Raw genomic sequence first — 23,895 nt, 5'->3', positions numbered from 1 at the left:
TATCTGGATATGTGTCAATCATTTGCTCCAGTGATATAAAGAGATCACAATATTAACTTACAATAAGTTATTGGAACACAACTTGTGCCATGAGTGTAGAATATATTATTTGTGACAGCTGAAACCATAAACATTGCCTCTCCCGAGTTTTGTCTATGACTCAACCAAAGGTTTGGGATTGTTGCACAAATCGCTGAGGCAAAAAAATAATAAAATATAAAAATAAAAAAACCCATTCTCCAATTTCTAAATTTTAATTACAGTATTTATGTACATCCAAAAAAGAAAGAAAGGTTATTTAAAAAAAGGAATTGAGATGGAAATAGTGAAAGCTTTCTTTTCCCACTAATAATTAAACCCAGAAGAAATTGTTTTTTAATAGAGGGATTTTCAGATTGATCTGAGCCTTTCCCCCCCAAAAAAAAATCCCTTCAAGAAGGGTAATTGATACATTTTCTCTACTTTTTAGGGGCTGGTAGAGGTAAACAGGTGCATTCTTCCCCTGGACTGACTATTCCAAAAATACGTCTACTGTGATATGCTGAACAATAGCATTATGTATTTGAAATTCACTGATCTCTCTTTGTATTTTTCTATATTTGATTGTGTTGGAGACTTCTACTTGTTTACTGTTATGAATGAGCTTCATAATGATGGGTTGCCAAACTTTAAGTATCCCTTCTGTTATCTACTACTGGAGATGGTGCAAAACAGCTGGCATCGTTTAGGCATGATTGACATATTTATAGTTGCTGCCCTTCCAGGCCAAAACAACTACAGTGGTGTCTCAACTTACAAACTTAATTGATTCTGGAACTCCGGTCGTAACTCAAAATGGTCAAAAGTTGAAGCACAATTTCCCATAGGAATGCGTTGAAATGCAATAAATCCGTTTCAGCCGAAGAAAAAAATCACCAAACCCACCACCACCACCACTGCAAGACCCATCGGAAACGCAATTAATCTGTTCCAGCCGAAGGGGAAAAAAGAAAAGAAAACAAACTGAGCAGGACCCTTCAGAAATGCAAAAAAAGTAAAGGAAAAAGGAAACAAACCGTGCAAGACCCTTCGGAAATGCAAAAAAAGCAAAGAAGAAAGCAAAAAAAAAAAACCCTGCAAGACCCATCAGAAATGGGGAGGGCAAAAAGCAAACAAACCCCGCAAGACCCATCAAAGCATAGAAACATAATCCCACCACCCAGCCCAAAACCATGCTGCAAAACCCACCCAGAACAGTTTTGAAAAAGTAGAAAGCAGCACCTTACCAGGCAGTCCGAAGGCTCCACCGACTGCACTCTCTCTAACTGCTGGGGCAAAATAGCTATAAAGAAGCAGCCTCTTCGCCACCAATAGTTAGCAATTTGAATTCCCTGCCCCTTTTCCCTGCCTTTTTCTGGTTGTAACTTGAAGCTCTGGTCGCAAGTCAAAGCAAAATTTTGTGGCTGCAGCTGGTTGTAACTCGAAATGGTCATATGTTGGGATGGATGTTCATAAGTTGAGGCACCATGTATAATTTTTGCAAGATCAATAGCTTATATTTAATATAGTGCCATAAAGTTAGCACAAATTGTTTCATTTAGTTTGGAATAGTGACCACTTTTGTAGGACTAAAGACCAAGAAATCGTAAAATAGATAAAATGAAAGAAGCTAAAGTACAGATTGAAAGAAGCAAAAAGTACAGATTGATAGAGCTAATTGTTGACAGTAAAGTAAACGGGAAAAGAAGAAGAAGAATGTATGCGATGATAGCCCTGCACATTTTAAAAGATGGAAACAACTTCTTTTATAGAATGTGCAGTCAGGCCATGGGAGTGTACTTAACTCATCAAACTTGCAGTTTCCATTCTGCAAATATATCCAAACTATTGGTATTTCAAGAAAGTTGAGGTGTAAAATGAGATTAATGTACAACGTTCAAAAATGTCCAGTTGCCTGTACAGTAGCTGCACTGCAATATAACATAATGATCATTATGGTCAAAAAAATATACAGTGGTACCTCGCTAGACGGCGACTTCGCAAAACGACGAATCTGCATGACGATGAGGTTTTGCGATCGCTATAGCAATTCGCAAAACAGTGATTCCAATGGGTGATTTTCACTGGACGATGTATGGGTCCCTGCTTCACAAACCGTTTCTTGCAAGACAACAATTTTAACACTGATCAGCGCTTCGCAAAACGGGTGTTTTCGGGACCGATGCTTTGCAGGGCAGCCATTTTAACAGCTGATCGGCGCTTCGCAAAATGGCTTCCCTATCGGTGATCTTCGCAAAATGACGACAATTTTTCCCAATTGGAATACATTAAACGGGTTTCAATGCATACCAATGGGGAAATGGTTTTTGCAAGACGATGTTTTTGCTAAACAGCAATTTCTATGGAACTGATTATCATCGTCATGCGGGGCACCACTGTATTGGCGGTTAACAAATTAGGAAATATGCCTTAACATCTTCAAAGTCCCTCCTTCCTTCCTTCCTTCGCTCCATTTATATCCTGCTTTTCTTCCAGCAAAAACAAAGGAGCACATGGCTGTCTTTCCCAGCTCTCCCATTATCAGCACAATAGTTGTGTAAATTAGGTCTGGTGCCGTAGTGACTGGCAACCATTCTGACATTACTAATTTCTGACATGCAACAATAATGCAGGACATTCCTGACACAACAGCGGTTCACTATACAATTTCCTGTTTTTACAACCATTTCAATATTAAAGATAAAGGTTCCCCATGACAATCTGTCCAGTTGTGTCCAACTCTAGGGGGTGGTGCTCATCTCCGTTTCCAACCCATAGAGCTAGCGTTTGTCCGTAGAGTATCGTGGTCACGTGGCCAGCGTGACTAGACACGGAACGACATTATCTTCCCACTGTGGTGGTACCTGTTTATCTACTCGCATTTTGGATACTTTCAAACAGTTAGGTTGGCGGGAGCTGGGACAAGTGACGGGCTCACTCCGACCCGTGGATTCGATCTTACCACTGCAGGTCTTCTGACCTTGCAGCACAGAGGCTTCTGCGTTTTAACCCGCAGCACCACCACGTCCCTTATTAGCTAAACCCTAAATGCAGAAATCACTTTTAGAACCACTGTGACCAGAGTTGGTGTGTTTACATCACCAAGTGCAACAGCAATACAAAGGTGGTGAGGAAGAGAAGCGCTGAGGTTGGAGGGAGGTGCCCAGGAAGAAAGAAGGAGAACTGAAATTTGAGGGAGAAATGAAAAGACTGTGGAGGCTGGAAGGGAGCGCCAGTAATCAAATTACAGAAAGGCATCTTGTTTTCACACTCCACTTCATTGTCAAGCTAATGCTTCTCAGTTTTGTAGAGACTTAGATTCCTTGCTATCTGAAGTTGCGGTTCCAGTTTTGTAATCCTTTGCTGTTCCAATCTGACCTAACTTTCCACAATCATACAATTCTGTTTAGAAGGTGGTGTTTCGTTTCTGTTTTATTGTTTTGCATGTTTGTTTCAGCTGAGAAACTATGAAACTTAGTTGATGAGGTGATTTATGGGTTAAATATGACTCACTGATCAGTGTTGTGGAAGGGAAGGTGAAGTGAATCTTACGCAAGTATCAGTAAGAGCTAATATTTAATCTTTTACTGTGGTGTACAAGGAAGAAAAAGGTAAGATGCCTTTCTACTGAAGGGAAAGAATATGACTGAAAATGTTTCCAAAATAATATTTGCTTTCATAGCTTTAAGTGTTAATAGAAGGCTATTTTATTGGGTGTTAAATTTTCTCTTGCTTTTTAAATTTGCTTTGTGGAAAAGAAGGACTTTGCTCCAAATAAAATGACGGTAATTCATAGGTACTGGTAGCCCATGACGAATGGGAAATGTGTTGTGAACAAACCTGAAGAAAGCTTCTCTTGAGTTTCAGTGTGTTTTTCGTTTTAAAAAAAGTGAGTACATTAGTTGTGTAACGAGATTAGCTCAGTGGCTTGCTTAAATTGGAAAAGAAATTATTTTCCAGATTTTTGTAGTCTCTTGTGTAACTGTTTTCATCTCCTTTCAGGGGAAAATTATTTTATGGCTACTGTATGACATGATGTCTAGTACAAGCAGTTCACATCGTAAATATGGGACAGTTAATCCATCTGTTTTGGAATTTGATTATTTTTTATTTTAGTGGAGGAGACTTGAAAAAAAAAAACAGAAGTGTGTTAATATGAAGGAAAAAATTATCACCATGGATGCCTGTCATTGATTGGGCAGCAAAAAGTCAGAGTTCTGCCCTATTAAGTTTTTTGCTTCTTGAAACGCATTTATGCATGTATTTAGTGAAATGCTCTAGAACGGTGATGGCAAACCTATGGCACATGTGCCACAGCTGTCACACAGAGCCCTCTCTGTGGGCATGTGAGTCATAAGTCACTATTGAGAAATACCTACCCATCCTCCGATCCCGGATTTTGGCACTCCCCTCTGTTGGTCCAGTGGTCCAGTGGAGGGATGCAATGGCAGCAATTACCGGTTTAACCCGATGGGAAATTGGAGGACTGCTAAGTGTTTCTCTGTTCATACCGGCCCTAGCGGGGGGGGGGAAACCAAGCATTTAAACATTGCAGTGGAGGAGCAGTTGTTTTTTGTAAACTAAAAACTCATATTCAGGTTTAATTGCAGTTTTGGCACTTTGAAATAAACAAGTCGGTTTTGTGTTGTAGTTTGGGCGCTCAGGCTCAAAAAGCTTTATCACTGCTCTAGAAGAATGCTTATTGGTTAGTTAAAGTTGTGTGGATGCCTTCCAACGTAGCAAAGCATAGAAGATAGAAGATGTCAGATTTGAAACTCCTTTTACAAAAAAAAATTTAAATTGAAAATGATTAATGAGTGTAGAAGGGTATAGGTTAATTAGGGGGTTATCTTTGACTTAAAACTGAATTTTTTGGAGACTGGAGAGAGACCTTATGATATCTGGAATGGTATCCCATACTGAGAGCACCTTCTGATTTATGCGGAATTTTAAAGGAAATCCTATTTTTGCTACTGTTAAATGAGAACCATGCACAGAGTGTAATCCAGTTGGGAATTACAGTGTTACTATTCTATTTCTTTTGGGGGGGATTTTGGGGAATAGCAGCATGAACTTGAGAAAGGAACAGGCTGTATTGAAGCCATGGTAGTAAACCTGTATTTAAGGAAAGGCCAAACATAATAGCTATGTGGTTGCAAAACATAAAATTCATATGAAATAACTCAAAGACATAAGTGAGAAAGAATGCTGTGGTGTCCCCCCCCACACACACACCCACTGCCCAGATAATGTTCTAAATGCACCTGAGGATTTCCCACTGGTCTTATGATACATTTTTATCCTAGTTCATAAAAAAGATAAATATGCCATTTGTGCATATAGGAGATAGAGGGTCAACCTAGAGAATCAATATGAAATTGGTAAGAATACTGTGTTCCTCTTGCCAGGTTAAATCAAGGGTCAAGGCCAAACTTTTCAGTTGTAAGTTAGTCTTGGTCATGTTTTTATAATAACGTCCTACTTCAAGAACAGTGATATTTCAGATGTGTAAGATGTCTCTGGAATGTGCACAGAATCTTTTGGTGGAAACTGGTGAATACCTCTGAAACTCAGATATGGTTCCTCTCACCCCACCCAGGGACGTCCTCAATAGAATGATATATTTTAATGAAAAAAGGTTAATTTTTTGAAAGTTACACAGGTATTTTTCTAAAACTTTTTTTGTGGCTGAGGAATCACTTCCTGAATTCAGGCAGCCTTTCCACCTATCTCATACCTATTTTGATCCATAACTGAAGTGTCCTAAGATTGGCAACATTATAAACAACAAGGTACAATGAGATTACCCTCCCACAGCCCACCACTGCTGTTTTTTCATAGCCAGCCCTCTTGCTGACTAAGGTATATTGTAAACCACCTTGAAAACCACCTAGTAGTAAAAAGATGGGTTATGAATGTAAACAAGGATAATAACTTTTGGATTTTTGAACTCTAACTCCCAGAATTCTTAAGGAATTGCCCAGGCAGAATTCTGGGAGATGCAGTCCAAAAACCTAAGTCTGCAGACCAGCATTTCTTACCCACATGGGTGCCTCCTTTAGCCTGTGTGAACGAGTCCTTCTCCCGCCATGGGCATCCCCCCGGCAGGTGTGGAAATGAGGGACGGAGGCTGACTTAAAACTCTAACAGATTTCTTTTTATTATTCAACACTTCTTGTTCAACAGCTTCAAATGGGTCTATTAAACTTAACTCTGGAAGAACCTTATAACTTCGAACTCTTGTTTCTGGTGTCGTCCACTTACTTCTCACATTGCGGCTGGCCCAAACCGCGATCCGTCATCGGCCTCAAAGGGGTGGTCCGAACCGCGCAGATCGTCCCACAACAGGGATGCTTCGCCCAGTCCCCCTCGCGCGGCTGCTGAAGTTAAAGAGGGACTGGAACGAATCACCCTCCGTTCCCCACGCTGGTTGCATCGGTACATGATCACTGTCCATTCTAATGGCTCAAGTTCCCCTTTCGCTGCATTATCTCCCACGGGATCTGGTAGCAGACCCCCTCCAGTGCGGAGATTAGGGAACTCCTTTAGCAGTCCAGTTATGTCTCTCCATGTTCACCATCTTGGTCTGTCTGTACTGCCTTATCCTTCCTTTCCTCGGCTGCTCTGTCCATTATCCAAATAGCCCGCACGTTTTCCCCCACATTTAAGACCTCCTCCCAAGCAATCAAATCCTGCTCCGCCCCCGTATCATCAGCCAAGCAAACCTCCGTCACCTTCCCCTCTGCTTTCTCCTCTCATTCTATCTCCACTAGCACCCCTTCTATACAACCGCGGTCTTCGTCAGGAGCAGATGCATTGGAGGACGGCACAGTGATGTCTTTCTGCTCACAGCCTGGTTCACCAAAATAAGAAAACTTCCTTGGTGCATCCTGAAAGTTGCACAGCTTCCTTGGAGAATAATCTTGCTGCCTGTTGGGCTCCATAGAGGGCTTCCCCCAAAGAACTACCTCTCCCAGGAAGCTGTCCAACTCCCAGGAAGTGATGGTATTATGACAGACATGTCCATTCATGGAGAAACCCAATTTAGGTATTTGACTTGGATATGATGCTCTCTGCAAAATACCTGTCTGTCATCACTATTGCCTATTGTTCTTCAGCAGCGTTCAGAAGTCCTGTACTCTTTTCAGTATACAGTATACCACACTGCCTCCCAGTGTGCTATTGCTTGTGTAATCACTGTATATATTCATGCCTGTACAATTATATGTATTCAGTTGTAAAAGATACATATATATGTTATTGTTTCAGGAACTTTATTTCAAGAACCTTTCTAAACAGAAACAAAAGCAAGTAATGGAGAAAAATGGGAACAACCGAAAACTCCGCGTTTGTGTTGCTACTTGCAACCGAGCTGATTATTCCAAATTGGCTCCGATCATGTTTGGTATTAAAGCAGAACCACAGTTCTTTGAGCTTGATGTTGTGGTTCTGGGATCCCACCTGATTGATGATTATGGGTAAGTTCTATCAAGTTGTTTCTTCCGACATCCATAAATTGGAATGGTAAAGAAGTTAGAGGAAGGCATCCTCAGATACGGTAATTCTGTATTCCAGATTGATCAGTCCAGAACAAACAGCACTTCTTGGAGCTGTTGATGATACAACTCCCTTGGTGGAGTCCAGAATCCTTATTACATACATAATGCCAGCATGACTGCAGTGACATAAATCTCAGTGGTGAGCTGTTGGTAGTTAAGGAGCCACTGTTTTTGTTCTCTGTAGCATACCAGTCCCTTAATTTGCATAGAATGCAGTTTTATTTCTTTATACAGTGGTGCCTTGCTTAGCGACATTAATCCGTTCCAGGAAAAATGTCGCTATGGGATTTCGTCGCTAAGGGAAATTAAAAAGCCCATAGAAATGCATTAAAACGTGTTTAATGTGTTCCTATGGGCTTAAAAACTGACCTTATGTGAAGATCCTCCATTGTGGTGGCCATTTTGGGTGCCTCTAAAGCGAGGCAAAACAGCGGTCGCCATTTTTTCCCCGGCGGCCATTTTGGAACCGCCGATCAGCTGGCCGAAAACGGGGGCTTTGCGATGATCACTTCCGCGCGATCATCGCAAAGCGATTTTTCCCCATAGGAAACATTGCAAAGCGATCGCTTTTGCGATCGCAAAAGCAGCGTCGCAAAGCGATTTCGTCACTCAACGGAGCGATCGGTAAGCGAGGCACCACTATATAGTAGCCTCTTAGGCTTCCTTGGTAATGTCGACATAGTGTACATAGAGTACATAGAGTTTTCCCATCCATGTATCTGATGACCATGATGTACAGCTGAGACAATAATACCAACACAGTAGAAACATGTGAGAGTTGTGCAGGAAAAACATTGTCATTCTAAGGCAGGGTAGGTGAAGTGTAGCCATCCAGATGTTGCTGGACAGCAGCTTCTTCAGCTATAGACATTGGTGAATAACAATGGAAATTGAAGTCCAGCACTTGGCTACTCTTTGCTCGTCCATGCTGTAAAGGAATAGTAGCAAATACTGACAAATAACAAGGTTTAGGAGTATTTCCTGGCAGTGACTTTTAATTTGGCAGGATGTCGGGGGGGGAGTAATTTGGCTAAATATGGAGTACAAATGGATACGTTTCACTTAATTGGAAAGACAGAAATAGAGAGTGCTTTGCTGGCTTTCAGTCTTTTTGGTTGGCACTTTGGGTTAAAAGAAGAAAAAATAGTATGATTTATACAGAGGAAATAAATGTGCATTACTTCATTTTTAAAGTTGGAAAAATACTAAATTTTCCTGTTGTACTTTGAATTCTACCCTATGTTATATCTCTCCCTTTTGTTTACATCCTGTTATCACCAGCAAAACTAGGTGTTTATTCTTGCTTTTGTTGCACCTCACCATGGTTTCATTTGGACACATTTTTGTTTTCATTTCTGTGTTGTGAAATATAGTCAGTAATAGAGAACGTTTCAGCTCTGTACCAGTGAAGTAAAATGGTGGCCACTGGCCACTTGGCCAGAATCCTTTTGGCAAAGCTGATCATCTGAGAACAACTTGTTTGATATTTTATATACTATCTCACAGGGAAGCATTCATTATTTCCTGTGATTTAATGTATCCAGTGAAATGACATAGAGGAAAAAAAAGTTTTGGGAGAATCTGGTCATCAAGTACCAGACAAATTTACCTGTTTTCAGCATTAGTTAGATTCCTGCTTGTGCTTTTGTCAAGGCAGTGGCTGCTGTGTTATTAAATGCCCCCTTTACTCTGGAAATGACACAATTTATTGCTCCTATTTCAAAAGATTCAGTTCTAAAATAAGCCCTAGAAGTTTAAGCACATCTGAGAGGCACCTTCTTTCCCCAATATTTTTTATAAAAGGATGTTGCATTAATTTAACTATGTATACAGATGTTTTCACACATGCACATTAAATGTGTGTGTGGATGTGTGCATGAGTATACTACATTAATAATGGTGGTTGAGGAATCTCATGCTAAAAATAAGTAACTCAATCCATATTTTGTAATACATGGGAGAGATGTTAATCACAAACTTATGGAAACGGTAGGTTCAAAACACCTAAGCTATAGGGAATCCGGGAACAGTGTGAAGAGGAAAAATCAATGGTCAGACATAAAAATAAATATTTAGTCTCATAGAGAGAAAAAAATTACTTTTGATTGCTTATAAATAACAAAAGTCCCATTAGTTTCAGTTGATCTGCTGTAAGAGTGATTGTCTGGATCCATCACAATTATATGAAGGTTGTGGCATTACTATCTAAAAATGTTTCCCTTTCTTTTTTTCTAGTAACACATACCGTATGATTGAGCAAGACGACTTTGACATTCATACTAGATTACACACGATAGTGAGAGGAGAAGATGAGGCAGCCATGGTAGAGTCAGTAGGCCTTGCGTTAGTCAAGCTTCCAGATGTCCTAAATCGCCTGAAGCCGGACATAATGATAGTCCATGGGGACAGGTTTGATGCTCTAGCACTGGCTACATCTGCGGCCTTAATGAACATTCGAATTCTTCACATTGAAGGAGGCGAAGTTAGTGGGACCATAGATGACTCCATCAGGCATGCCATAACCAAGCTGGCTCATTACCATGTCTGTTGTACAAGAAGCGCAGAGCAGCATTTAATATCTATGTGTGAAGACCATGACCGCATTCTCCTGGCAGGCTGTCCTTCATATGATAAGTTATTATCTGCCAAAAATAAGGACTACATGAGTGTTATCCGTATGTGGTTAGGTAAGTGTGCTGTAAAGATGTAAGTAGCACAGCTTGCGACCTGTGAAGCTGAGTATTGTCCAGTATCTTTATATGACGTCCTGCAGTTGCTTGATAATCCTTTTTTTCCCCTGTGCCAGACACACAGCAAAAAGTTTTTACTGTATTTGGTACCTGATGCGACCGCCGTATTGGCAAGCAGGCTACACTTTGTTTATAGCTTGGTGAGCTATATTTTGTGCAGCCGTGGTTTAGAATATAAATTGGTGCTATTCTTCAGTGCAGACAAGATAAGTAGACACTGAGGAGCAAAAGCTATCTAATTTTCATGGAATACTGTAAAATTTTACATTCAGTACAAGGAACATAGAGCCGTGCACTTTTTTTGTGTGCAATAAAAATGCAACAGCAGATATTTCAGAGAGACTTCTAGTTTATTGTAATCCTCAAAATGAAACAATTTATTTCTTTGATATGTGAGAAAAAGTCTTTATGTTTTAAATCTACTCATGTATTTGCAGCATCAAACTGCTCAGTAGTATTTCATTTTCATTTCTTAAGGATAAAGTAAGGAAAACCTCCCCCTCCTTTTCATCCCATCATTGTAAAGTGTATAAACAGAAAAATCAAGTGTCTGTCGGTCTTTAAAAATAAAAGCTGTTTATTTTAGGGGGATGTTGTCAGGAATCTAAAGAGATACAGTAAATGTATGTACTATAAAATCAGTGGCCTCATTAAACACACTGTTAAAATTTAATTAGATCTCTCCTTTGTGTTGGATAATAATGCAGGATGGGGCTACATGATTAATGACTCAGGAGCGGAAATTCTCTAATTTTGTGACATAATGAACCTTGAGATTTCTCTGAATGAAATATTTTCAGGGTTATTACTTCTCCAACCCAAGAATTATTTTAATGTTTAATTTAAGATGTGTTTATTTTTAATTTGATTTCACAGGTGAGGATGTAAAGCCCAAGGATTATATAGTTGCGTTACAGCACCCGGTGACTACAGATATTAAACATTCCATAAAGATGTTTGAATTGACTTTGGATGCCCTCATCTCTTTTAACAAGAGGACATTGGTTTTATTCCCAAATATTGATGCAGGTGAGTGAGACAGGTACAAGTTGAAATCTTGGGATAGCATCACTGCAGCTCCTTCCCAGCCCTATCTTTGTATCGTACGTAATTAATACCTGCAGTTGTATATCATCCCCCAATTCAATCTCCAGATTCTAATCTTGGCTTTTTAAAATCAAAGGCATTTGTTACGGTCTATGAATACTGAGTATTTAAAAAAAAATAATTTGTTTTATCTAGGGCAATGTTAATTATGGTTTTACTCTCAAAAGGAAACCAATCAATATGCCTAATGTGTATTTGTTCTTCGATTGTGGTGTTAACATTGATAACGTAAGTGTTGTAAGAGCCTGTAGTTAAATCGTTTTGTTCAGCCTACATCTGTGAGATAGATCATTGTGCCTGCTGGATTGTTTCACTTCAGCTGTGGAGACGTTCTGAAACGCAACATGGCTGATAGTCAAAAATAGCATCAGTTGAATTCAGTGGCAGGGTGTTTTCCCCCTCTGTCCATGGCTAACCCACAGAAGTGAGAGAGAGCCACCATGCACAGCTGTGGCAAAGCTTTGTAAACAGCAAATCCACTCTTCATGTGTTGAGATGCTGCTGCCTGAAGTAACAGTTACAATATCAACATTCTGTGAATTACTCTTCAGGGATCTGTTGCTTCTTTTACCACAGGTAGCAAAGAAATGGTTCGGGTGATGAGGAAGAAAGGCGTTGAACACCACCCCAATTTCCGAGCAGTAAAGCACGTTCCATTTGACCAGTTCATCCAGTTAGTGGCTCATGCGGGTTGTATGATTGGGAACAGCAGCTGTGGTGTGCGAGAAGTGGGGGCATTTGGTACTCCTGTCATCAATCTTGGAACACGCCAGATAGGAAGAGAAACAGGTACATTTTAAAATGTTCAGAAAACACGGCCATGGCCTGCTAAAGACTGATGGTCTCCTTACTGCATTCCATAGAATAGAACCCACTTCTCATTAGAAATCTGATGTATTCTCTTCTGCTGATAACCCCATATGTTTGTGAGTGATATGTGTGTGCTATTGAGTTATTTTCCTCTATTTTTCCCCTGATTAGACCAGGTTTGTTCATATTTAGAAAAAATAGTAATTCTATTTTTAGGATGTATTTTTTTCAAAACAGCAATATGTTTTGTAGTAATTCAAAGCCATCCATAAGGCTAAGCTAAAATAGTTTCTCTGCTTCCAAAAGGTAAAGATCCAATACCACAGTACTTGTGGATGATCTAGAAACTGGATGTGTACAGGGGAAAAACAGATGATATAGACAGCCCACCTTTACTGCTGAAAGCACGTTAGCACTGCAGAGATGTGATAGCCTTTTGTATTTGTGAAATCAGACTTCAAAGGAATCTGTGCTTAAGTACGACCAATCAAGCGCAGAGCAAAGAGAGTTTCTTTTTTCCTAGACTGTGGGAGGTGAGAAAAACTCCTCTTGAGACACTCACAGAAATCAGCCCTGAAATATAAGTTTTCTTCACAGAGAACATGGGCCATCTGTATCTGTTTCTGCCCAGTGCATCAGAGACCAGTTTGCATTCTAATCCAGAAACTTTGAAAGAGGAAATTAGAAAATTATTTCCCCTTTTTTCCCAGGCACAGATCCTGCCTGGCAGCCTAAGCAGGACTTCCTCAGACTTTTCATCCTCTTCAGGTTCAACACAGCTATCAGCTTCTCAATCACTTTAGTTCTCCCAGCGGCCAAAAAGGATTGCAGTGGGAGTACATACAGACAAGGAGGAGTATTTTTCTTCCTACCAGTGAGTTGCTGATAATAAAAGCATAAAATATCAGGAACGGCTGAGAGGGGCTGAAGGCGTGCACATTAAGATGTAAAGTGTTATCTTGTCTCATTATTAGCATATTTAATATTTAATGTATGTGCAAAATTACAACTTTTGTGTTAGTTGTTGCTTGGTTAAGTTCTCTTTTTTAATAGATAGAAAAAGAACAGTTACTACGTATCTTGTTTCTGATTTGTCTGTGTGCATTACTGTTGGAAAAGTCTTTCCCTGCATGTTTCTGGGTGAGTTAAACCGAACTCTTGTTTATAATAAAGTGGTGCCTCGCTTGACGAGGATAATCCGTTCCAGCAAAATCGCTGTAGAACGAAATTGTCATCAAGTGAAAGTACAAATCCCATTGAAATGCATTGAAAACTGATTCAATGTGTTCCAATGGGCGAAATACCTCAGCGTCCTGTGAAGATCCTTGATAGGGCGGCCATTTTCCGGTGCCTGTTAAGTGAGGAATCCTTCCTAAAACACAGCGGGGAGCCATTTTGCACAGTGGGTGGCCATTTTGGAACCCCGACGATCAGCTGTTTTGATGTCGTAAAGCGAAAAATCGGTTCCCGAAGCAGGGAACCAATCATCGTGAATCGATTTTTCCCTATTAAAACATTGTTTTGCGGTCACAAAAGCAATTGCAAAAACCTCATCGTTAAGCAATTTCCTCGTCAAGCAGGGGACCACTGTAATAAAGTTGGTATATTCTGTTCAGACTGAGTGGATCTGTGCATCCAGTGGGGCGGTACTTTAATTTGTAGGGGAAACTGTGTTTATAGTTAAAAAAACAACAAAGAAAATGACTATCTCCTTTACTTATTACTATAAAGTTCAGCCACGGCAGCTTATACCTGTGCATATTGTTCGCATCACCCTAGCACTTGGTCTAGTATGTTTTACTAAATGTAGTCTTCAAGCCAGGCTATTGAACCTGTTTGCATTCTTTGTGCCTTATGCCTATATTGAGGAGTGTCCTTCACAGGATCTCCACTTGAACAGATGCTGTATTGCTTTGCTCTCGATTTCCAGCCTTCACTTGGGATGCTGTCAATTCTCCATGACAGCATCCCAAGTGAAGCTAACCTCACATTTCCAGGGGTAAAGTAATCATCTCTCCTTGAGTTCCGTTGACTACTCAGAGTGTGTTTCACTCCCTGGAACTGTTGAAACTTGAAGTTTTCCCCATTGTGCTTTGGTATCCAAAGACCATCTCAATCATTTCCTCAGCATCTTCTCCACTTATCTGGCAAATCACCCACTCACCTTCACCTTACTTTATCAAGAATAGTCTGCTGGTTTGGTTCTAGAGCTGGCATAGTAATAATTACTTGTGAGCTAAATTAAAATATCTCTGCTGCAAGCTAAAGTTTTGTGCGCATTCTTGATTTTTAGACTTTTAGTCTGGTACAGAGCATAATCTATCGGCTGTGTGATTCCTGCTGAAAACCTTGTTTTTTCCAATTTTTCTTGAACACAAATAGAGACAGATGAATCCAGGTACCTGTGTTACATAGGCACCTCTATGCCCCAACGCCATAGAACCCTGCTAGCAAAGCGCATTAAGCAAGGGCAAGCCTTCAGCTGACATGTGGCAGGATAGAAGGTTTTTTGCTTCTCTTCCACATAGGGCCCAAAGGTGAGGGTGAATTGGCCGTTAGGGTCACATCCCCTAAATCTAATTTCGTCTCTTTGGACCCATCATCTGTGTTGGAAGTGATGTAAGAAGATAGTGGTGGAGAGAGGCAATAAGAGAATGCAGTTTTCATACAAAAAAGTTCCTTTCATTCCTAATTTCCAGAGCCAAGGGGGAAAGAAAACAAACAGTTTCTCAGCTCTAAGGGTTTCTGGATGCAGTGGGTTGTCTAGATCCATTTGAATCTGGCTTCAGACTTAGACATGGGACAGAGACAGCTTTGGTCACTTGGTGGATGACCTAAACTGGGAACTGGGTGGGGGAATGTATCTCAGCAGCTTTTGAAACCATCATTCATGGTATCTTTCTGGCCCATGTCTCTGGAGGCACAGTTGTACAGTGAGTCTGGTCTTTCCTGGAAAGAAGAATTGCTGGGGAGCTCATGTTCAATGCCCTGGCCACTGGCCTGTGGTGATCCTCAGGGGTCTGTTTTATCCCTCATGCTATTTAACATGTACATGAAATCATTGGGAGGAGTTGTTTGGAGTTTTGGAGTTCGGTGTTACCAGAATGACACCCAACTCTATCTCTGCCTAGCTCCAAGGAAGCTGTTCCTGTTCTAAACCAGTGTCAGTAGTGGACTGAATGAGGGCAAACAGATTGAAACTTAATCCAGACAAGAGAGAGTTGCTCGTGGTCAACCGAAAGTCCATCAGGAAATAGGGATTCAACCTGCACTGGATGAGGTTACACTCCTCTTGACAACTCAGGTCCACAGCTTGGGTGTCATTCTGGACTCATCCCTGAGCCTGGATTCTCAGGTCTCGGTGGTGGCCCGGAGGAGTGCATTTGCACAGCTAAAGCTGGTGCACCAGCTGCATTGGAGATGCCTGATTTGGCTACATTGATGCATGCCTTGGTTACACACACACACACACACACACACACACACACACACCCTTGGATTGCTGCAATGTACACTACATGGGGCTGCATTTGAAGATGGTTCAGAAACTTAAGCTGGTTCAAAATGGTGCAGCCAAGCTGCTGACCTCAGTTGGTTACAGGGAGCATACAGCTCCTTGTTACAAGAGCTTCACTGGCTGCTGGTCAGTTTCTGGACCCAGTTCATAAAACTGGCTATGACCTGTAAAGCCCTACACGGTTTGGTTCCAGGCTGACCGAAAGATTGTATATCCCTGTATGCATCTTCTCAACCTTTAAAATCTTTAGTCCCATCACCTTCACAGGAGCTTCCAGTGGGAACGCGAGGGAGGGCCTTCTCTGTGGCTGCTCCTAAGTTGTGGGACACCCTAATGCAGGAGGCTAGGTTGTCCCCTCTCCCCTTTTATCATTCTAGTGACAGGTGAAGTTAATCTTGTGTAGACATACTTTTAGCAAATTGCGCAATTTCTGATCCTATGTGCTTTACAACGTTTTTATTTAGATGTGTTTTAATGTGTTTAAGGGTTTTTTGGGGGAAATAATTTCAGCAAATTGTTTTAATACTGCTACATGTTTAATTGCTTTTTAAATAATTTGTTTGTAAATTTTGTTAGATTGTGTTTTTTTTAATAACTTGTGGACCACCTTGGTTCCCTTAATTGGGAGAAAGGTGGCATACAAATGAAATACGTTAAATAAATAAATAACCTCCCTTTTAGGTCTCATGTTATCATGGATTTTGAGGACTAAATCTGTCTACTTAAGGCAGACCTGGGCAAAGTGTGGCCCAAGGGCCACACACGGTCCGCGAGACACTGAGGCTGTAGCTAATTATAGAGCAGAGAAGTACGTGTTTGTATGTGTACATATTTGGAGGATAGAGAATAGTTGGAAAGTGAAGAAAAATGAGGAGGAATCCTGTTCGCTGTGTTCGTTCCTTTCTGCTGTGTAGTATTCTGTATTTTTAAAATCCTATTTCAGTAGGCAACAGATTTTGCCGTGGTGAGGGGGAAGAGAGAGAACATGGAAGTGTCCATAAATGGGCATCAGAGTGGATCCAGAAAGTTTATATTCACTGGGTCAGATCCAACAGAGGTGTTATAATAGTTAAAACACTTCCTGATCACATAATCTAAACATCTTAACAAAGAAAGTTATCCTTGTTGTAGTTGCTTTTCAGTAGTTATGTATCCTGCTTATGGTCAGTTTGTACTTTGGAATTTTCCACTTAGAGCTATAAAAGAGGAACTGTTTTCTTATTCTGTGAGACCCACTTTATACATATACCATGTGTGTTTGTTATTCTCCATTTTTGAAAGGAATAACATTTTATTGTCATATTACTAAGATTCACTCTATGTTCTCTTTTGCAACCCCCAGCTAGCAAACACAAGATAGGCTGAAGGGCAATCTTGCTCTCACAATGATTTCATAGAATATGTATACCCTGTACATATTCAGTTCTGTAATTAATAATTAGTTGAAATATACACAGTGAGCTGCTACATACATGTGTGTGTATTTTGTCAGAACCAATTTAGCAACCCTAATAGGGCTTTCAAAGTGAGATACACATACCGTAAAACAACTGCATACTTATTTCAAATCACTATGCCGACATGTTTACCTGCAGTCCAGTTCATCATTGCAGCATTACTTGAAAACGTGTGCTGATTCAGCAATCCAAATTAACCATTTATTGCTGGGAATGTATTGTTGGCCATTCAAAAGCAAATACTCTTCATGTCTTCTCTTTCAAATGGAGTTTTATCTTACATCATTTTAATTGTTGTTATTATTATTATTAACTTTAAGGTGAAAATGTCCTTCATGTTCGTGATGCTGACACTCAGGACAAAATACTGCAAGCCCTGCAACTGCAGTTTGGGAAACAGTATCCTTGGTAAGTTTAATCATGAAAGGGAATGCATTATGAGCTCAAGTGCCCAAACTGCAACACAAAGTCAACTTATTTCTTTCAAAGTGCCAATACAGCAATTAAAACCCAAATGCTGAGGTTTTAGTTTAGAAAAAAAACAACTGGTCCTGCACTGCAAGGGCTAAATGCTTGTGTTTTTCCCCCCATGAGTGGTATTAACAAAGAAATACTTACCAGTCTTCCAATCCCCCATTGGGCTATACCGGTAATGGTTGCCGTTGTACCCTTCTGTTGGATCACTGCATGAGCAGAGGGGAGTGCCGAAATCCAGGATCGGAGGATGGGTAAGTATTTCTCTAGGGCAACTTATGGCTCGTGTGCCCACAGAGAGGGCTCTGTGTGACAGCTGTGGCACGTGTGCCATAGGTTTGCCAGCACTGATCTAAGATAACGCTGTGGTTGCTTGTAATCTTTCCGCCTAACTTCAACCCAACAGTACAGTGTTCTGATTTGTAGGTATTGGGAAGAGCTGCTGTGAACTAAGCTAACAGAGTATAGTAGCTATGAGAATGAGCGGAGAGCTGGAAATTGTGCAGTTCAGACCTCCTCCCAAGTATGGTAGCTTCAGATAAGGCACTACAGTTGTTGCCCCTTCAGAGGCAGACTGTTTTTCTGTGTACTTTCTGCTCATGGCAAATAAAGTTAAATAAATAAATGCCTGCAACAGAAGACAACTGGAATGTGCCAGCAACGTATCTTACCCATTATATTGCAGTAGTATATATATTGTAATAGAAAAATGCATAATAAATAGTATAATAATTTTAGAATAGAATAATTATACAATTTTAGAATTATAATTATTTTCTAACAGAAAAAAATGCATCTCTGGCACGATAACAAAACAGTTATTAATTGGTAATCAAGTGTTAGTCAGAACAGGGTAGAACACGCTCTGGCTTAGATAATAAATGGCAGTTGGCGAATGCCTTTTCTGTGATGATCTGACTATATCTCCTAGTGTTAGCCTTCCAGTGGTGATAGTGGGAGAAGAATGCTAACCAAATTTTCCTGAAGATACAAAGCTTAATATGTATGATCTTTGAGCACTTTAGGACCTGAATGCCAGCAGACCCTTGAGTACTTTAACTTTTCACTTTAACTGTATTATTACAACCACAGGTCAGCCATGTTAAATACGCAAGAATAAAATACAACACCAGAATATATAGTATTTACAGTGGAATTAAAGCAAACTGAAATTTAGGTTACATTTGAATATTAATTCCTAATCCAGTTTATGCAGTGATTTGGTAATCTCTTTCCATGTTGTATATGTCGCTACACAAAATGTTGTGACCTTGGTTGTGATTTCACTTGAGGAGTCCGAGGGTAGGAGAGAAAAATGAAATTTGTTGGATCTACCTGGATAATGTTTTAAAATAAGGGGAAATGAGTTGACGGTGGGAATTCTTATCAGATGCCCAATATAAAAGGATGTCTTCCACAGTTGCTACCATGCCAGATTGGTAAGGGCAAAAATTTTAGTCTTAAGGGATACGTACACCTCTTTTTAAAGGAAAGGTGCATATGGCACAGCATTGAAGGCTGATGGCACAGCATTGAAATGGGCCAGGGTAATAGCTCTCTAATGTCTAATGAGTTCTAAATTACAAAGATAATCTTCCGGGATAAAGACCTTCTTCTGATCTTGCTGTGAGTAGTGCGGAACCCACACTCTGCTGAACTGGAGGACTGAATCCCAGATCTGTTTCCTAATAGTGGCTTTAGCTTCCAGAAACCCCAGATGTAGCAGGCCAGAGGAGGAGACCCCTGAATACTGTTAAAACACAGGACAACTCCACCATCTGCAATGATAAAGTGGGCTTCTTATTCTGCTGTGCAAATTCAGCCATTAATCTTGACTTGATCTATGATCCAGTTATTACAAGATGGCTGTTGATTCATCAAGATAATGCTTAGGAAGATTTTGTGTGACTTCATCCCAAGGCCTGCTTCGCCGGCTGATGGATATCAAGCTACTTTATCTCAATCATAGCTTCTGTTTCCAATATGAGGAATGTAATACTTTTTAAATGACTTTTCAGGATTACCAAAATAACATACTTTCCACACTTTGAATTCTTGAATGCTCTGTGTAAATATATTATTGCGTATAAACTGTCAAGAGTGGCCTTGTAGCCAGATGGGTGGTATAGAAGTCAAATAAGCAAGCAAGTAAGAAAATAAATAAGTAAATCCTCCCCATCCATCCAGTTCAGGCTGACAATTAACTTGAGTTATTTCATCAATACATGGAACGCTTAGGCGGAACAGATTCTTATGCTCGTGTTTTTAAAGTCTGAGGGATTTTTAGCTGTTGGATAGAAATCTAACAAATACTGTATACCCCAAATCTTTTAATTTAACTTCCCTAAGATTTTGGAAGTTGCCCACTACTTCTCTTCTTGTGTGTCATTTCACTTAGATTTAGCCTAAAGGCTTATCATATGTCTCTCCTATAGCCAGGTCTGATAGATGCTCATTTGGAAGTAGATCCCACTGAATTTAATGGCAGTGTGAGTATATATAGAATCACAGTCTTTCTTTGGTAGAGTGTAATTCATGTAAGCATCAGTAGAAATAATATGTATTATGACTGGCTGGGTAGGTCAATGAGTTAGGTATCAGCTTGTGGAGCCAAAAGATCTCCAGTGAGGAGAACCACCAGCCTTTGTACCTTGGACTTGCTGCACAGTCCCAGGTGCCCCCAGAAGAAGGGAATGGTAAACCACTTCTGAATACTCTGTATGTAGAAAACCCTAGAAACAATTCCCATGAATTGGAATTGATGGCACATTATTATTATTATTATTATTATTATTATTATTATTATTATTATTATTATTATTATTATTATTATTATTATTATTATTATTATTATTATTATTTTATTTTATTTTATTTTATTTTATTTTATTGCCAAATGGGTGAAAAACTACTAGTGAATAGATAACTGCTTAGATAAGTTGCCATGCAGTTTTTTTTACATAGTATATAAACTTGCTTGTTTTACGTTTCCTTAAATCTTGCCATTTCATTAGAAATATATCAGGTTTTAAAATACTTAATTTTGATGGCATTTTATCCAACATTCCAAATACACATTTACTGCATGTGCGGAAATTTTAGTTATTGAAAGCGCCTAACAAAGACATGATATACTTTCTGATCCAATAATGTTTATTCTCGTTATCCTTCTTGTGATCTTTCCTGTGTTAGCTTGGATTGTAAGCTGTGTTCTTGTTGTTTTCCATGTTGCTGTTGCTTCCATCGGGTGCTACAGTTCAAAAATATACGGAGATGGGAGTGCTGTTCCAAGAATCTTAAAGTTCCTTAAGTCCATCGACCTCCAAGAGCCCCTGCAGAAGAAGTTCTGCTTTCCTCCTGTAAAGGAAAACATTTCCCAAGACATTGACCATATCCTAGAAACCCAAAGTGCGCTAGCGGTGGATCTTGGTGGAACAAACCTTCGGGTAGCAATTGTCAGCATGAAGGTAAACATAAAATTGTCCTGCAAGAGGTGGGTGTCTCTTTGAGGTGGGTGCAAGGGTGGTTTACACTGCCAGATGTAAATAGACATGTGAGCCACATTACACATAAAATATATGTACATGCAGATTCCTTTACTTGAACCTATGGCAAGTCTTTGAAGATGTTGGCATGTAGGTGTGACCTAACCTGACCCCTGACAGGTGAATAGAATCCCCACTGTCACAATGTTGTAGTTCTGAGGTGGAAGAGAGAAAGAAACTTCAACAATCCATTCCAGTAAACAGCTGCTGACCCACAGTCCCCACTTCTGTGTGAAATAAACATACAAACAGAACAATACTCCAACGTCCGTGTAAACCAGAAAGGATTGTGCACTTTTGTTTTAAAACAGTGGCTGAAATCCTGTTGCTTTGTTACACATGCAGAAGGCAAACAGCGTAATCTTCTGTCCTGTCTAGTCTGCAGTAAGCGAGTTGCTGCTGGTATCCTGGGGGGGGGGGCGCAGGCTGACTTGACATGCACTCGAGCATCTCGGTGGGGAGACATTAACTGCCAGCCAGAAGCAAATGAATATTATGTCTTTTGCCTTCCGCATGCAGAACAACGCAATAGGACTTTGGCCAGCATGATTAGAAATCCTGCTGAATTAGCTTCAGCTACTATTCAAGCATTGTTACAGGACAGAATGAAGATCTCACATTCGGGTACCTCCTGGATTAATACTGATATCCAGCGGTAGTAGCAAAACTGGAAAAAAAAAGTCATGAGGATTCTTCAACAGAATAAAAGTTGCCCTGCCTGGGATGGTAACCACGACTGCTGTAGAAGTGTGGTTAGTAATAGATTAAAAACCAATCCGGATTAAATGTTTCTAAAATGAAAAGTACATGTTAATCATAGATGTTAATTTAATATAAATACAAAAAATGCAGATGACAGGCACTGCCATAGAAGAGTTTTAGAAGAGGTAGCCATGTTAGTCTGTGCTAACCTGTCAGGCAAAACCAAAAGAAAAATAAAGAAGACAATATCATTGTGGCACCTTAAAGACTGACTGCTGTGTTTTAATGTGAGCTTTGGTGGACTTGTCTGCTTCCTCAGACATTTAAAGTGCCACAATGCTTTTCTTTATTTCTTAAAATGAAGAGATCAAAGCTCTTGGCAGCCCCCTCCTTCTTTTGGCATTTTGGTCACCATCCTACTGGTGTCATCCCAGTATGAATTTTAGAATTTGTTTTTATGTGCAGCACAGGTATCTCTGCTTTTAAAAAGGAACTTAATGGGTTATCCTCTCATTTAGGGTGAAATAGTTAAGAAATACACACAGCTCAACCCCAAAACCTATGAGGACAGAATAGAACTGATCCTTCAGATGTGTGTAGAGGCTGCCTCAGAAGCAGTAAATCTGAATTGCAGAATTCTGGGTGTGGGTAAGTATTTGTCTGCCTCACTAAAACCATTAAACATTACTGCCCTGTGTATTTTAGGTTCACTTTAGTGCTTGGCTTTTAAAGTGGCAGGCAATAGGACAAAACTAAGGGCAACTGTTTATGGATATAAGTTGCAAAGTGTATTATTGTTCTATGTTAATATGCAATTCTAGAAGTCCATGTCTATTTGTCTTCATAACAGAATTTGCATTTGAACACATAGATACTAGTAGATGTTTCCTCAAGGCTGTTAGGCAAAAATTATATCCAAAGTAAGCAATCATGTACTTTGGCAAGTGGAAGTTTATTCCAGAAATGAGGGGGCAGCCTCTTCCCTGTGTTCTGTAAACAACGAATGGACAGCCGCCCCTATACACCCTAAAATACTGCTTTGGAAGAATGGTGAATCCCCTGCAGCACTTTTTTTGTGTCATGGAGTACTTCCCTGGGAAGGAAAACAGCATCCCGATAATTCCACTATTTGGATTTAGCCTATGAACTGTAGTACTAAGGGTTAAAATGAAAGGGAAGAGACAGCTGTCATGAGACTTCCAGTCTCGCACCTCCCCTTTATTCTTCTATTTTTTGTGTGCATGTAAATACTGCCTGAGGGCAAGAAATTTGAAGGATAGGTCAAACCATGAATCCACAGAACTTGGCATGGAATGAAAATCCTGTAGAAATCTCCTTATAGCAAGCAAAATGAAAGAGAAATTATACATTAGTAAGCTACCAAACGTCACATGTCCTTTCCTGAGTTGAGGCGATCAACTGATGCGTGTTGACAAAAATTCAGAAAGACCCAGCTGATTGTTTTGTTTCTGCATGGCAGGCTGACAAGTGTCTTGTTTAAATGTTACTTTTGTTCCTACACTTCGAGTCAAAATTAACTCATTCGAGTATTGTTGTTTTCCTTTCTTGACATGTCCTTGGGGGCATAGGCATTTCTACAGGCGGGCGGGTAAATCCCCGAGAAGGTGTTGTACTTCATTCCACAAAACTTATTCAGGAGTGGAACTCTGTTGATCTACGGACGCCAATATCAGACGCGCTGCATTTACCAGTGTGGGTGGACAATGACGGCAACTGTGCGGCTCTAGCAGAGAGAAAATTTGGGCATGGGAAAGGAGTGGAAAACTTCGTCACCCTCATCACTGGAACAGGTATTTTTGTGCTCACAAGCAAAATCCAATGGAAAATCAGGCCACTGAAATCATTGGTCACTTGTCTGAGGAATAGTAGGAGGTTCAGTAGTGCAGGATGTGGTGGAGTCCCTCTCCAAGTCCATCCTTTTGCCTCCAAGCTGCA

General features: G+C 40.1%; 1 protein-coding gene across 4 annotated transcripts in view; it reads left to right on the top strand.

The window, feature by feature from the left end:
• GNE (glucosamine (UDP-N-acetyl)-2-epimerase/N-acetylmannosamine kinase) overlaps positions 1 to 23,895 on the top strand; it is a 46,139-nt gene that overhangs the window by 16,951 nt on the left and 5,293 nt on the right. For 3 of the 4 annotated variants that reach the window (XM_078384818.1, XM_072991920.2, XM_072991921.2), the window contains exons 2-9: positions 7,288 to 7,496; positions 9,813 to 10,264; positions 11,204 to 11,356; positions 12,011 to 12,223; positions 17,539 to 17,626; positions 20,949 to 21,159; positions 22,458 to 22,587; positions 23,529 to 23,750. In XM_078384818.1, the coding sequence (XP_078240944.1) occupies positions 7,333 to 7,496; positions 9,813 to 10,264; positions 11,204 to 11,356; positions 12,011 to 12,223; positions 17,539 to 17,626; positions 20,949 to 21,159; positions 22,458 to 22,587; positions 23,529 to 23,750 (1,633 nt within the window). In that variant the 5' untranslated portion in view covers positions 7,288 to 7,332. Of the gene's footprint in view, positions 1 to 3,552; positions 3,630 to 7,287; positions 7,497 to 9,812; positions 10,265 to 11,203; positions 11,357 to 12,010; positions 12,224 to 17,538; positions 17,627 to 20,948; positions 21,160 to 22,457; positions 22,588 to 23,528; positions 23,751 to 23,895 lie in introns of those variants that run through there. The other variant, XM_072991922.2, reaches the window with a different exon arrangement.

Source organism: Pogona vitticeps, chromosome 2, assembly GCF_051106095.1.
Source record: "Pogona vitticeps strain Pit_001003342236 chromosome 2, PviZW2.1, whole genome shotgun sequence".
Taxonomy (NCBI): Eukaryota; Metazoa; Chordata; class Lepidosauria; order Squamata; family Agamidae; genus Pogona; species Pogona vitticeps.
Note: the sequence above shows the minus strand (reverse complement) of the source record. Positions and strands in the feature narration are given on the sequence as shown.